Here is a 16,179-nt window from a genome sequence, read left to right as displayed (position 1 = left end):
AGGGTCCCTGCCCAGGGAAGGACCCCTTTTCCACCGTGAGCATTGAGAGCACCATCAGAACAGCTGGCCTGTGGATTTCAGCTGCTGGTGCAATGCTCCCCATGCCCTGGGCGCATCCTTTCCCCTCCCTGGGCCCATTTCCCATCTGGGTTCCAAGGCCCCTTCTAGCTCAGACCTGTCTCTGTCCATGACCGATGCTGTCTGTTCTCTCTGCTGCTGTCTTTTCACGGGAGAATGTGGGTCGGTGACAGAGTGGGTGAAAGAGAAAAATAGAACAAGATAAGAGCTGACAGCCTGTAAAATTGCTTGATAAGAAGTATATAGTTGTCAAACAGCATGCAAATTTTGGTGAACCCAGGTGTGGCCCCTGGGAGAGCCTTACTGAAATCGCTTCCTTTAGGGCTGGGGATCCAGGCAGGGGGCTGCCTTGTGGTTTGAGGGCTCACAGCTCCCTCTAGTGGCAGAAGCTGACAGCCTTTTTCCCTTTGCCTCTTCACCCGGCTAGACCTGGCTCCTGCGCTGGGTACATTCAGTACCTTTCCTCAGGCTTGCCACCTTTGCCATCTAGGGGCTCTGGACAGACCTTGGGGACAGAGATCCCAAACCTCAGGGAGCAGCCGTCCCCCAGAGGCCCTTGTTAGAAAGGCATATGTCCAGGCCTCACCCTTGCGAAGGGTACCGTAGAGCTCAGGAATCTGCATTTTAAGGAAATGCCCTAAGTGTGTTCCCCGGTAGGAGTCTTCTGGCCAGCAGACTACAGGTGATAAGGCCCCTGCCCTCAGGGAGCTGTGGGCTGGTGAAGGAGGTTGCTGGTGATGTGCCTGAAGCCCTGCCCTGTCTGGCAAGGCTCACTCAGATGCCCTAGCTTGTTTGCTCCCATCACGGAGACCTTAGCACGCTGGGTAGCAATGGTTGCTTTGAGGATGATGACCACAACTCCTTTTGCTTTGTTTACCGTGTTGTCATACTGTCTGGCACAGAGTAGTAGACACTCAGAAAATGTTTATGGAACTAGCAAATGTGAACGAATGAATTAATGGAGGAGGCAGGTAGTTAGTTGGTTGTCAAGATGATCATGGGTGAGAGCCTGACTGGTCCATTCCCAGTTTCAGCTCTGGGGGCCCCCAGGCAGTTGGATGGGATGGGTGGGGTGAGGGTGAGCAGGGGCTGGCAGGGCACCTTAGCACAGTGCAGCAGGACCATGGGGGAGCCCAGGTCACTGAGGTCAGCAGGAGTATCCTCAGGAGCCTGCCTCCCTGACAGTCTGTCCTAGATGAAGAAGCCCTCAGAGCCTCAGCCCTTGGACCCGGGGCTCTCAGGTGGCCTCAGAAAGAACTCTGCCTTTTCTGGTTGCCTGTCCCCAGGTACCTGAAGGGCTCGCCCCAGCACATGGCAATCTGGTAGGCACTCGGGCTACTTACCAAGCAGCAGAGTCTCTGCCCTCAGGGAAATCACTGGGAAATGGCCAACACTTCTGAAGGAAGTCCCGGTGGCATAGTGGTTAAGAGTTCAGCTGCTAATCAAGAGTTCAGCAGTTCAAATCCACCAGGTGCTCCTTGGAAACCATATGGGGCAGTTCTACTCTGTCCCGTAGGGTCACTTTGAGTTGAAATTAACTTGACGGCAATGGGTTCTTTTGGTTTTTCTAAAGATAAGAGAAGGAAGAAAGAAACAAACTTCTACTGAGCACCTACCGTGTGCTAGGTAGGGAAAAAAACCAAACCAGTTGCTGTCAAAAGTTGATTCCAACTCATGGCAACCCCATGTGTGTCAGAGTAGAACTGTGCTCCATAGAGTTTTCAATGGCTGTGACCTTTAGGAGGTAAATCACCAGGCCTGTGTTCTGAGGTACCTCTGGGATTCAAACAGCTGACCTTTCGGTTAATAGCCGAGTGCTTAACCGTTTGCGCCACCCAGGGACTAGGTAGACATGGTGCTGAATGCTGTCAAATGGACTTGTGTAGTCCTCACAACCACCTGGCCTGATGACAATATTTCCCAAACAAGACCCCTGAGGTTCAGAGAGGTGAGTCCCTGTGTCTACAGTCACACAGGGAGAAAAGGGCAGCATGGTCTCCTGACTGCCAGGGCCGCCTTCAGAGCATTAGGGCTGTCTCCGGAAGTTTAGGGTTGGCACCATTTCCCTATACCAGCCCAAACATATGATTGACTCTTCCCCCTGGTGTCCCACCAGTGAGAAAAAGATAAGGGCGGCGCCTGACTTGCCGGGATGCCTTGGAGAGTCCCTCTGGGTCATGACCTTCCCAAGCTCCCCTGGCTCCATGCTTTTCCTCCCAGAGTTCCCTGAAGTGACCTGCTCTGACAATCGCCTTTCCAGACTTCTCTCAGGCTGCCCTGAGCCATGCATGGATGGGCCACCCTGGCTGGGCAGTGTGGTCTGGCTCCTGCTCACAGCCTATAGTGTTGTGGCCACTGGGGTCCTGGATTTGGGGACTTCAGGCCCTGGTATGTCATCCCTGGGAGTGGGAGGTCTTGGATCTCTCTCCTGGAAACCTGGGCCCCTAAATGGGGTGGCATGCTGGGGAAGCGCTTCCTGGACTTGGAGTTTCTTAAGAGACCTGGGCCCCCAGTTCCAGGGTAAGTCTGCCCCAGGGCTGCTTGTCAAGGTTGGATCTCACAGTTCCGTGTTGTTACTGCAGAGCAGGGTCAGGCCCCAGCTGGTGTCTGGAGGCTGCAATCTGATCTAATAAATCTAATAAACTGAGCCTGATTAGTTCTGATCGCACAGCACCGAGGGGAGTGGAGTGAGCATCCTTCAGGTGACTGACCCCCTCAGCTGCAGGGAAGAGGCAGGTGTCTTCTCAGTGGCAGATATCCAAAGCCCTTTGCCCTTCTCCCTTGGGCCTGCCCAGAGCTCGCATCCCCTGTCTCTGGGAGGTCCAAGGTAAGTGAGGACGTGTTCCTCACCTAGTCAATACCTAGTGGTGTTGCTGTCGTATTAGCGTTGATACAAACCCTTAAGTAGCCTGCCATTGCCATTTCATTCATTTTATTCAACAAGTATGCATTTATGAAGTGTCTGCTCTGTGCCAGGCACTGTTCTAAGTTTCCTGGTACAACAGTGAACAAAATGGAATAAGTCCCTGCTCTTAGAGTATGGATCGTACAGGGCAGAGCACACCCAGGGAGGGGATGACTCTATAAAGGGTGGTCAGGGAGGCCTCTCTGATGAAGGGACACTTGAACAGAGACTTCAATGAAGGGAGGGAGTGAGCCACGTGGACATGGGGGCGGGAAGCTTCCAGTAGACAGGATGCTAAAGTCTGTGGGAAGGGGGGGCCCATCGTCCTTGCCATCGTCATGTCTGTGTCCCCTGCACAGCCTTGTGTCAGCCAAACTGCACTGACTGCGGCTCCTGGTGCCCGGCTGCTTTCCCTGCCCCAGCCCTTGCTTCGTGCCGCTCCCTGTTATGTTTCCGACCTCCCCTCCGCCCCACACACACCCACCTCTCAGTCTCACTCCCAGTGTGACCTCCGTTTGAAGCTTTACTCCCTTTCATAAGCCCTCTTTGGCTACCCTTGTTTCACACATACATTGCAGAAAAAGTGTTTTTGCCCGTTTATGCCTTTGGAGTCCCTGGGTGGTGCAAACAGCTAATGTGCTCGGCCACTAACCAAAAGTTTGGAGTTTTGAGTCCACCCAGAGGTGCCTTGGGAGAAAGGCCTGGCAGTCTACTTCCAGAAAATCAGCCATTAAAAGCCCTCTGGAGCACAGTTCTCTGACACACATGGGGTCTCCCTAAGCCAGAGGCAACTCCACGGCGGTTGATGGCCAAAACCAAACCCACTGCTGTCGAGTCAATTCCGACCCACAGCGACCCTATAGCACAGAGTAGAGCTGCCCCATCAGGTTTCCAAGGCTGTAATCTATGGGAGTAGGCTGCCAGCCACATCTTTCTCCCACAGAGTGGCTGGTGGGTTCAAATTGCTGACCTTTCAGTTAGCAGGCGAGCACTTAACCACTTCGCCACCAGGGCACCTAGCAGTTGGTAGGTAGGTTGGTATGTATGCCTTTTTCCCCACTCAGGTGAGAGGTCTGACTCACCCCAGAGCCCTGCTGCATGCCTGCAGTTCCGGGCTCCCTGTAAGCACCCTTGGAGAATGGGGGAACACTGAGAGCTTCACTTCAATGGGCTTGAGCATAACGTCCCTGCCCAAGCTCTCCCAGCCTTGTCAGAGGAGGCGGGTGTGGGAGCACGCACTGACGCTCGTCCTGCCTCCTCACCCCCCGGGCCTCATCCTTCCTTCTCGTGCTTCAAGATCCCGGGATTGACTGCCTTAAACTAAAAAATCCACTCCCTTCACGTCCATTCCAACTCATAGCAACCACATAGGACAGGACAGAACTGCCCCATAGGGTTTCCAAGGCTAAAATCTCTACGAAGGCAGACTGCCACGTCTCTCTCCCACGGAGCGGCTGGTGGGTTCCAACCCCCGACCTTTTGTTTAGCAGCTGAGCACTTAACCACTGTGCCACCAGGGCTCCTTCTTGACTGGCTTGCCTGCCTCCAAAATGCTGCTGCTTTTGGGGAGGAACTTGGCATCTGCCTCGTAGGCTGAGCAAATAAAACAAACCACCAAGGAGAGGAAGTGGGCAAGGCTGAGCCATTGCAACAGCGAGGGGACCCTAGGAAGGCAGGATTTAATCACGGCAGCCAAGCCACAGCAGACACAGCGCTCAGCCCTGTGCTGAAGGAGTGGATGGCGCTACTGAACCCCTGAGTCTTGGCAGGCACAGTTGTGCGTCTCCCCTTGTCTCCTCTGAGCCTTGAGTCCTATCAGCACAGTCTGATGCCCGAGTCTGGGGTCATCATATAGGGGAAGAGCCCAGCTGGATTTATAATTTAAGTGCAGAAGACTTGGCTCTGTCTGGCCTGGACAAGGGTTGGTTAACAATGAGTGTGCTCAGTGGCCTTGTGGTGGGTCACTGGGGTCAGGGAGGGAAGGGGCTGCCAGCACCCATGCCCCATGTCTGCTTCTGTTTAGTGTCTCTCCTGCCAATGGTCCGGAAGGAAGGCAGACACCACCTTAATTAAATTCACAGCCGAAGTGCTACTGGGAGGTGGTGTGAGCACCAGGGAGACAACCTTGGCTGTGCAGAGAGGAGCTGGCAGAAATAGCATGAGCAGGTTCCACCTGGGAAAAGGCAGCCGGAACTCCAGGACATGGAATCTAACACCCGACACCCCACAGGAGGGAGGTGTCAGCGTCTGCCTGCCTCGCAGCTCCCCCCGCCCTCCTGCATGGGTCAGAGAGCGCGGATCTAGCCCAGGAAATTGCTGCACTTGTCTTGGGATTGTCAGGAAAGTGGAAATGTGTTGTAGGGGCTGCGGGAAGAAGAACTTGCTTCTTTGGCTTGGAGAACAGCTTTCTCTCCTCTCTTCTCTCAGTGAAGTGTGTCCCTCTCTGTCCTCCGCCTTAAAACTGCCCCCTAAACTGTAGCCATCGCACAGTGCCTGGCTCTTGGTTGGTGCTGCTTAGCCCTTCCCGGAGTGCAAGCTTTTCCTCTTTCCTCTGTAGCACCTGGTGTGGGGAAGAAGCTGAGGCTTGGGATTTAGAAGACCAGGTGCTTACAGGCTCTAAGCCGCTGGTTTCGCTGCCCTCGTCTATAAACTAGGGCCAGTGACGTCTGTTTCACAGGGCTGCCCGCTATGAGGCTTGCATGAGAGAACGACTATGATTTGGCAAGACTTAAGTCACTGATTCTGGTCGTTGGTTCCTGGTTCCTTTGCTCTAGGTGAGGCCAGGAGTTGGCAGCTTTGGCTGTCCTGCTTTTTACAGAGGTGTGAGAGAAGTTGCCGTCCTCCTCGGTGGTGGAGATGGCTAAGTGCTGAGCTACTAACCGAAAGGTTGGTGGTTCGAATCCCCTCAGAGGTGCCTCAGAAGAAAGACTTGGCAGTCTGCTTCTGAAAGATCACAGCCATTGAAAGTCCTATGGGCCCCTGAGCAACCTGTAGAAGTTGTTGAATGGGAACCTAAACTGCTGTGTAAACCTTCACTGATAACGATAAAACATTATCTAAAAAACGGAAATAAAATCCTATGGGGCACAGTTCTATTCTGACACACGTGGAGTCACCGTAAGTCAGAATCCACTCGATGGCAACTGGTTTTGTTTTGTTTTTTGGTAAGTCACTAGGGGGTGGCGACAAGCCCGTGCTTGCCCAGCGGGGATCTTGCGGAGGCCACCAGGGCAGGAAGAACCTCTCCTCTTGCTTCCCCAGGCGCTCTGTTGGCCTGCTCTCACAGTCAGCAGCTGGGGATCAGCCCAGGCCCCGGATTCATGGAGTGGGCCTGTGCAACAGTGGAGCTGGAGGCTTCCCTCCATCCTGCCCGTATTCCTTGTCTTCACAGGTAAAGCCAGTGTCCGTTCTGCCAAGCCCAGCAATTGCGTGATTTCCTGAGCCGCAGGACAGCGGCGGACAGGACCCATGGGTGCCTGAGACTGGCTGGCCACCCCCTGCCCTGTGGAGAACCAGGACAGAGCCTGCACCAGTTTGCACATTGGACCCCTGCCAGCCTGCTGCCTAGCAGTCTCCAGCCCAGCCTCAGGGACCCTGAATCCCAGAGAGGAGGGTCTTCAGCATCTCAAGACAATCACACGCTCTGCTCCGGAAGACTGTCGGCCTGGCAGGGGTCTCCGCCTCCTTGTTTACATGAAGCAGAAGCTTGAATGGTATCTGCCTTCCTTTATGTCTGAACCTCTCCCCACTGGGCTGGCCTTGCCCTGCAGCCCCCCGACGGGGTGAGAGTCGTATCTTCATGCCTTAATGGGGTGGGTTCTCAGGGCAGCCCAGCTCCCTGACTCATCCTTCCCAGGGCTTCCTGGGGCTTCTGGTCCCTCCTAGAGGCTGTTGGGATAAAAGGGAAGAGGATAGGGTTCAGAGCCAGCCTTGCTCTAGTCTCTGCACTGGATATGGAAGATGCAGCTGGGGCACCAGTTGCCATGGCCTTTCTGGTGCAAAAAAAAAAAAAAATTTTTTTTTTTTTCCTGGTGCAGTCCCTGCAGGCTGCTGAAGGAGACCCTGAGTGCAATGAGAGAAAATGCTGTAGCCACCCCCCGGCCAGTGGTAGGATCTGACACTGCCATTTTGAGAGCCCTCCTGCAAGGTCCCCTTCCTTTGCATGGTCTTGGCTCCTCAGCCCTCAGGGGTCCAGGCCTCCTTGGCTATTGCCTGCTGCAGGCCTTATGGCACTGTCACTTGAGGCTGCCCACACCCTTACTATGCCTTGATCTGCCACCCAAGGTAAGGAGAGGGCTTGGCCAAGGCAGGGAGCGTGGTATGGGAGGCTGGGCCCTGTGGACAGGAGTGTTTGCCCTATTCCCCGGGACAGTCCTGGGTCCTTTTTGCTAGTCTGGACTTCTGTGCCTTCCCTGTTACCCTTCAGCCAAAGACTAGCCTTAGCCTCCTGCCAAAAGGCAGGCTGATATGGGAGCCTCGGCCTCCTGCCAATCAGGTGGGCCGGCCTGATGCCATGACGGCCGGGGGACCAGCCAGAAAGCACACATCACCCCCTGCCCACTGTGTGACTAGTGGGGGCTGAGGGGAGTGGGTGAATGGATAGGGAGAAATTGCCAAACTACAGCCTCCGTGAGCCAGAGCCAAGCAGGGGGATGCAGAGGCCTGGCGCAGCGGAGCGAGGGGCCAAAGTGCCTGTGGAAGGACACGGGCTCTTCCAGCCTGTCACTTCTGAACCGAACTTCTGTACTCATATCTTTCCTTCTGAGAAAAAAAAAAAAACCCTGGGACACCACCAGCACCCTGGGGGAGGGGCACAGATGTCTGCAAGGCAGCTAACTGTGAGGGCCAGAAGACTGGAGGCACTGGCCTGTGAAGCAGAAGTGCCTGAGAGAAAGCAGGAAGTGGGGGCAGCACTTGGCGCTCACTTGAGAAGACTCTGGTTGCTCCGGGGTGGGGAGGGGAAGGAAGGGTGAACCTGAGTTCCAGGGCTCCTCTGTCAGTTTTGAGGTTAGCTTCCTGGGTGCGGGGGAGGGATTGCAGACCCCAACCCACCTCCCTGAGTGTCTGTGAGGATTAAACGATTTCTGGGGGTGCTTCCTGTGCACCAAGGCCTGGCGGTGTGGTGTGTGCTCCTTCCGGAGGGGAAGGAAGGGAGAAGCATGACACCTCAGCTCCATCCGGTTCCCCAGACCAGTCATCACCTCAAGAGTCTGGAAGCTGTGGGGCCCAAGACAAGTACACTGCAGTGGGGGAAAAGACCCCACCCTCCATGTGGAGGGTGGACAGACACCTCCAGGGCAGGGAGGAGGCCCTGGGCAGGGAGCAGCTTCCAGGCAGTTCTGTGGAGGGCTTCTTGCCCCTCCCCTGTGGGAGAAGCAGCCTTGCCTTATCCCTTTGCCCTCTCCTGGCCCAGGAGGCCCCAGTCCCTGCCCAGCACTGCCACCTAGGAGGATCCCAGATTGGAAGTCCAGCTCACTGCAGCCTGGAGCCAGGCCTTCTGCCTCAATTTCTCCATGTGCCAAGATAGAGTTCCTCTCTTCACAGAAGTGAAGTGGGGAGGGGAGACCTGATGTTGAAAGTGGAAGCAACTCTGTGTAGTGGGGAAGGTGCCTGCCTGCCAGGCAGGGCTCTCCCTTCCAGCCAGTTTCCTCATCTTTACAGAGGTTTGGGCAAGCTGGTGTCTGTCCCTTCTCCACTCCTGAAATGTTAGCAGTAAGTATTCCTACGAGAGACACCGGTGGTGCAAAGATTGCTGAAGATCTTGAAGCCATAAAGCACAGCTCCTAGTGTTTGCTAGTCTGCCAAGGCTCAGCCTCTTGGTGACTCAGTTTATTAGTACCTCTACCCTCTGTTCCTGTGCTTGCACACACTTTGTGAGACATTTTCTCCCTCATCAAATCTCAAGGGTACATCCGGCCCCCCAAGTCTGATGGCAAGTTCAAGGGTGGATCATGCCCTTGGTCCTCCCACAGCAGCCTCCACAAAGCTGGTGACATTGAAAGGGCTCCAGGAGGGTCAAGGACGGGACACCAGTGCTCTCAGTGCCGTGGTCTCACTTTGCTGTCCCCAGCCCCTGCCCCCCAGCCCCCACCCCACCAAGCTGCTGCCTTACTTGAAGGAAGGAGGCCGAGTCCAGGTTGAGTGTAACAACTGGTGCTGCTATTTGGCAAGGTTAACTTCCAGTGAGCAAAAGCAGCTGAGGGCTGTGACCCCGGGGCCGCTGCCACCCTGGATTCTGCCCCGGAAGGCAGGAAGCACAGGACTCCGGTACAGGACTAGGAGCTTCCTCTTGAGGTTTGGCAATGCCCCCCAGTCTGTGTCAGCTCTCTGAGCGCCAGGTACGTTAGTCCTGTCCCTGACCCCTTATGAGTGCTTTTGAGACAGTGCCAACACTACACAATGCTATGCCTGTGTAGAACTTCATAGAAAGACTAGACTAAAAAGAAATGGACTCAGCAACTAACATCAGATTTGAAAGAAACAGGCTGGGGACTAGAGAAGTAGCTCACCCAAGACACGGCGAGTTGTACCGGGGCAAAGAAGAGGCAACTGGCTCTTTTCTAGTAGACTCTGTTGCTTCTCTAAGGAGCCCTGGTGGTGCAGTGGTTAAGCACTTGGCTGCTAACCAAAAGGTCAACAGTTCGAACCCAACAGCTGCTCCAAGGGAGCAAGATGTGGCAGTCGGCTTCCATAGAGACTTACAGCCTCGGAAACCCTGTGGGGCGGTTCTCCTCTGTCCTATGGCATTGCTGTGAGTCGACTGGACAGCAGCGGGTTTGGGGTGGTTTCTCTCTTTTTTCTTCTTGATTTATTGAGCACCTGCTGTATGCCAGTCACCATGCTAAATCCTGTAGTCACATGCAAGTTTCAACTAGGAATAGCTCATGAAAGGGGCCCTTTACAAAGTTAACACACAGTTTTGCTGTTCATTTTAGGATGGAGCTTTGTGAAGTAGTGTGATGAGCAGAGCAGGTCTTATTCCCATTTTTCAGATGAGAAGGTACACAGATCTCCCAGATCTCAAATCATGTGAAATGCCAACTTGGGCCTGCCTCTAGCCCAGAGCTTATTGACCCAGCACTGTTGACACTTGGAGGGCCGGAGCAGTCTTTGTTGAGGGAAGGGCTGTCCCACGCATTGTATGATACTGAGTAGCATCCCTGGCCTCTCCCCACTAGGTGCCAATAGCAGCCCTCCAGATGAGACGACCAAAAGTGTCCCCAAACTAAAACCAAACCTGTTGCCATCGAGTCGATTCCGACTCATAGTGACCCTACAGGACAGAGTAGAACTGCCCCATACAGTTTCCAAGGAGTGGCTGGTGGATTCAAACTGCCGACCTTTTGGTTAGCAGCCAAGCTCTTAACCACTTTGCCACCAGGGCTCCAAAAATGTCTCCAGACTTTGGCAAATGTTCCCTCGAACGGGTCCAGTCACTCGGTTGAGGACTGTTACTGTCGGCTGTGCAGCCCAAAGGATCTCTTCACGTTCCCCCGCCCGGCAAAATGGTTATCTTTGTCTGACAACACTTTGTCCCAGGGAGGCTGGCTGATTTGCCAAAGATTTCGCTTTCTGGGACATGTGTAATGGCACCTTCCATCTCTGCTCTAGTTACCTTGCTTGGCTCTTCACGGTTTCGTGCTCCCCAGACCCCAGAACAGGTGTGTTTAAGTGCATACATCTGCCTCCTTCCACTCACCTCCCCATCAGAGTTCCTCCCAATCTGTTCCTTTCCTCCCATCTCAGCTAAATCCTGCACAGAAAGCACTGATGGACGTAGCCAGGTGTGCCCAACGGTGTCTCCACCGCAAAGAGCAGCCAGCGCAGAGCGCAGAGCACCTTCCACGCTCCTTATGACAGGCCAACCAGGACCCACTATCTGGACGTCATTCTGAATCAGGCTTAGCAGGGCTCCCTCCGCAGCTAATTAGACTGTGAGCGTGGTTGTAGTTTATCACCTGGCGGTGCCCCACCATCCTGCCCGCCTGCCCCGAGGACCCAGCAGCTGTCGCCGTGAGTGTCTGCACTGCTGTTCTGGTGGCAGGGTGTTCAGTGCCGAACAGGAACCCTGAGCTCAGGAGCTGAGCCGACCGAGACAGAGCGGATGTGCACCCGAGGGGGTGGGGCATGGCAGGGGCAGGAGTGAGCGTGTTTGGAACAAGTGCCGGGTCAGCTCAAAGGCCTGCAGAGTTCAGGCAGGTTTAGACTTGTCACTACCGCCCTTGGAAGCTTGGAAGGCCCTGCTTCCAGATACCCGCTCTGGCCACACGCGCTGTGGCCCGGCCTGCTACCCACTCTGTCCTTGGGGTCCCTGAGCCCCAAGAGCAGACCCTGTGAGCACAGCAGCCTCGTCTGTCTCGTTCACTGTTGTATCCACGCCGTATGCTCAACGCCGGTTAAGTGACTGGAAACTTGACAGCCACTGAATACAGGAAATAAAAGCAGTGGCTGCCAAGTCGGTCCACCTCGTGAGAGTCGGAGTAGAACTGCGTTCCACAGGGTTTCCATAGCTGCTTGTTTGGAAGCGGATCACCAGGCCTTTCTTCTGAGGCACCTCTGGACAGACTCGAGCCTTTTGGTTAGCAGCCGAGTGCGTTAACAGTTTGTACCACCCAGGGATACAGAGAGTAAGGCAGGCTAGTAAACTTGGAGGTTCCAGAATCAGTCATGCTCTTTCCTGTCTTGTTCCTGACTTCTGAGACTGTGCATGGAAGCCGATGGGGTTCTGCCCTCTGCCAGTTAATCTCTTAAGGGCAGAACTTGTCAACACTTTCCCCTGACCCGGTGCCTTGCTCCGGGAAGGTTCTCTGTTAGCATGTGCCCTGCGTGGGCAGTCTTCATCACCCAAGCCCTCCGGACTGGGTGGAGCCGGGCTGCAGCCTCTCTGGCTGCACTCCTAGCACTCCTTTCTGATGGCTCACACAGAAGCAGGTGAGGAGGAAAGACGCCTGAGGTGAGGAAGTTGTCCCGAATCATCCAGCAGGTCCTGGGAGGGCTAGGCTCCCTTGATCTGGACCCCCCGAGAGCATTTTCACTGTCCGGCGTGGCCTCTCCAAGTGACAGCTAGCTGGAAACAAGCTTTCCTCCAGAAAAGTGGGTGGACGTTAGGGCACTGTCTGCAGCCACCGGAAAGCAGCTCCAGGAACAGATGTTCACGTCGGAGAAGGAGAATGGCCAGATAAGGCAGCAGGTGGGTGGGAGCCTGGAGGGGGGGATGGAGGAAAAGGCAAGGACAGGCCGTGTGCCCCAGTGCCCATGGTCCTCTGGGCACAACCAGGAGGAAAGCCCCCATTGTGTGCTCATTGCTGCACCTGGAACTCTGGCTCACCTTCTCCTGCATATGTCTTGGGTGACTGGACAGGGACAGGCACTTCCCTGCAGTATTTGAAAGGCTTTGTTCATTCGTTCATTCAATGGATATTTACTGTGTGCTAGGCCTGGGTGATACAAATAATTAAGTGCTCGACTACTAGCAGAAAAGTTGGCAATTTGAACCCACCTGGAGGTGCCTCAGAAGACAGGCCTGGCAATTTGCTTCCAAAAGGTCACTGCCATGAAAACCCAATGGAGCAGTTCTACTCTGCACACATGGGGATACCATGAGTCGGAATCGACCCGACAGCAAACAACAACAAGCTTGGGGATAAACGATGAGTGAGGAGGGCAGGTGAGACCGGAAGGGTTGTTTTAAGGCCATGTGAGTGAACATGTGCTGTGATCCCACCTAAGGCTGATGGTGGAGAGAGGACAGGTTTCAGAACAGGCAGGCTGGGGCTGGATCCCTGACTCTGCCATTTAATAGCTAACTGAATCCAGCGAGCACCTTGTATCCCAGCACTTCAGGTTCCCTGATTAAAGTGGGTCATCTTGATACCACTCTCTGGAGCCCTTTGGGAGTAATTAAGAAAAGCATCTAGTTCCAAGGCTTATACACAGGAGCTCAATAAACGGCAGTGCTTGGTGGTGTATTTCATTGGGTGAACATTCTCCCCCAAATCCTCTCCTTGCTTCTTCCCTGTGTATTTGGCAACTTCCTGCAGAGTCCTTGGCTCAAAGGACTAAATGCCCGGCCACCTGGAGGCAGTTTCAAAGCCCAGGTTTTAAAGAAAGGTGGAGGAAATCTGCCTGAGACGCTGTTTGTAAGCAGCTGTGCTTGGGAAGGATCCATGTTCCCCTTGGGAACCCCCGCACAATCCCAGCTGGGTGGGTGTTAGTTGGAGGACGTGAGAAAGAGCTTATCTGGTCATGCAAAAGTCCCCACTTAACAACTTTTCTTGATAGTTTTGGGTGAAATAAAAAATTTCAGTTGGTTGGTTTGGAGAATCCTCTGTACATAAAACACAAAACCTAACCAAAGAAACAAACCATCCAGAGAAGCCTGCCAACCTTGACCTTGGAAGGCAGTCCTGTCTCCTTCCTGTAGATGCCAAACCTCCCCCAGCTTTTCGTACAGCCTTTTGCACTTGCGAGATGTCAGTCAGTCTGTCCCCAGCTGCACTGGAACATGCTCAAGGGCAGGGATGGGGCTGGGGGCCCTGCCCAGCATAGGTTGCTCAGGAGAGAACTCGGTTCCATTGCCGCGGTTCCGTCTGAAGAGCCTGAGCGGCTGAAAGCACTGTGGTGAAAGGCTGACACCTTGTGGCCAGCTCGTGGCATGTCATCTCCCTTCTTGGGTAAGAGCGGCAGCCTGGACATGGGGCTGAGGCCAGAGGTCTGTGAAGGGCCAGCATCGGTCCTAGTTGCCACTGAGTCGGCTCCTACTCATGGCGGCCCCATGTGTGTCAGAGTGAGCTGTGCTGCACAGGGTTCTCAGTGGCTGATTTTTTGAAAGTAGATCGCCAGGCCTTTCTTCCAGGGTATCTCTGAGTGGATTCAAAACCTCCAAACTTCCCGTTAGCAGCTGAGCACATTAGCCATTCGCACCACCCAGGGGCTCCTGTAAAGGGCCAAGTAGTAAATATTCCAGACTTTGTGGGCCATGTCATTTCTGCCTCAGCTACTGCTGTTGCAACACTAAAATATAGCCATACCAAAAAAAAAAAAAAACCCACTGCTTTCGAGTCGATTCTGACTTACAGCTACCCTACAGGACAGGGTAGAACTGCCCCATAGGATTTCCGAGGCTGTAAATCTTTACAGAAGCAGACTGCTACATCTTTCTCCCACAGAGCAGCTGGTGACCTTTCGGTTACCAGCCAAATGCTTAACCACTGCGCCTCCAGGGCTTCTAAAGTGGCCATGGACAATGCATAAACAAATGGGCATGGCCACGTTCCAATGGCGCTTCACTTACGGACACTGAAATTTGAAATTCGAATGGACACTGTCGCTTGGGGTGGCTATGAGTCAGAATCAACTCGATGGCACCCAACAACATTTTAATGTGCATTAAACAACATTAAAATGTGCCAGGCAAGACCAGCTACATAATTTGTGGGCCCAGGGCAAAATGACAGTGTAGGGCCCTTGTTCAAAAATTAAGAAGACGGCAACAGTGGGGCACTAAATCAACTGTGGGACCTTTCTCCTTCTGAGTGGGAGCCCTAGGGGACTGTCCAGGTCACAAGCCCATGAAGCTGGCCCCAGTGCCAGGCACTGTCCTAAGCATTTTATATGTATTAAGCTACTCAGTCCTCATAACGCCCTTATGAGGCACATGCATATTAGGAAAGTGAGGCAGAGAGAGGTTAAGTAACTGCTGAAGGTCACAAGATTTTTAGTTAGTGGAGCTGAGGAAAATAGTACCTGTCTCTCTGGTTTGTTGTGAGCCTCACACAGTGGAGGCCCCTGGCCTGGGTGCCCAGTGAAACTATTTCACCACTCCCTGGTGGCCCTGCAGCTGGGCCACGCACGTTCCTTTCTTGGTGAGTTTGTTCCTGCAGTTCCTGCCGCCTACTGTGCTCCTTCCCTCCTTTCCTGGTGCCAAGTCTGCACTTTCTTCAAAGCTCAGTTCAAGTCCCTTCTCTTCTAAGGGGCATCTGCCCTCACAATGTTAAAACCTTGTCAGGAAGGCAGACACAAGGAGGCCAGTGTTCTGATGGAGAAGCACTGGGGTGTGGGAGCCAGGCCCATGTCTCTTCTCCCACCCCCAAGAGTTTCTCAGTACCTGGTGTGGAGTCAGACTTACCCCTGGTCAGGCCATAGGGAGACCTCATCTGCCACTGCTTACCTTCTCAAGGCTCAGTGATAATCAACTCTACACAGCTAGAGGGAAAACGAGGAGCCCTGGTGGGTCAATGGATAAGTGCTCAGATCAGTGGTTCGAACCCACCAGCTGCTCCCTGGGAGAAAGTTGTGGCAGACTGCTTCTGTAAAGATTACTACAGCCTTGGAAACTACGGGGGAAGTTCTACCCCGTCCTGTAGGTCACTATGAGTTGGAATCAACTCGCTGCTGGCAACAGGTAAGAGGGAAAACGACTTTAAACCTCTCACCACAAACTTAAAGCAGCCTAGTATAGTCCGTCTCACCCGCCAGACTGGGAGATGTTGAGGGCAGATACTATGTCCAAGTCTCCACTGTGTCCTTGACACTTACGTTGTCAATTCCGACTCATGGCGACCCCATGTATGCTGAGTAGAACTGCTCCACAGGGTCTTCAAGGCTGTGACTTTTGGGAAGTAGATCATCAGGCCTGTCTTTTGAAGCACCTCTGTGTGGGTTCAAACCACCAACCTTCTGGCAAGTAGTCACGCCCCGCTGTTTGCGCCACCTAGGGGCTTCTCTGATGCTTATAGTGCCCCTAGGCTCCGGACCTTTTCCTGGTATGCCTTACTCCATGACCCCTCTCCCATTTACTTATTAGGTATCAGCTCAGAGATCACCCCCTCCTCCAGGAAGCCTTCCCTGACCACCCCCCACCCCAGAGCGGGGTGCCTCCTCTGGGCTTCCACACCCCCTGTACATCTCCGTCATAACGCCTGCCTCATTGCATCCACCTTCCAGACTAGATTATGAACATCTCGAGGGCAGAGACGGCATCTGCCTTGTCATAGTGCCTGGGACACAGTAGGTTCGCAGTAAGAGTGTCTGCACAAATGACTGAATAAAAGGAAACTTTAAGTAAATGTTTGTTAAACTCCGGGCTCTTGTATACCCTTCAGCAGCGGGCTGGGTACCTGATGAGTACTTATATAAACTTAGGAGACGGATGAAAACCAGTGACAGCTCCAGAGTTCCTGTTAAGAAGAGGGTTT

At 53.9% G+C, this 16,179-nt stretch overlaps 1 protein-coding gene across 1 annotated transcript in view; it reads left to right on the top strand.

Moving 5' to 3' along the window:
- The window catches only part of FAM83F (family with sequence similarity 83 member F), a 42,691-nt gene extending 28,668 nt beyond the window's left edge, over positions 1–14,023 (top strand). The window contains exon 5 of the mRNA XM_064283496.1: positions 6,375–14,023. Coding sequence (XP_064139566.1) covers positions 6,375–6,424 — 50 coding nt within the window. The 3' untranslated portion in view covers positions 6,425–14,023. The remainder of the gene's footprint in view (positions 1–6,374) is intronic.
- Positions 14,024–16,179: the final 2,156 nt, after the last annotated feature.

The sequence above is a fragment of the Loxodonta africana genome, chromosome 4 (assembly GCF_030014295.1).
Source record: "Loxodonta africana isolate mLoxAfr1 chromosome 4, mLoxAfr1.hap2, whole genome shotgun sequence".
Lineage (NCBI taxonomy): Eukaryota > Metazoa > Chordata > Mammalia > Proboscidea > Elephantidae > Loxodonta > Loxodonta africana.
This window is presented reverse-complemented; position numbering and strand designations above follow the sequence as displayed.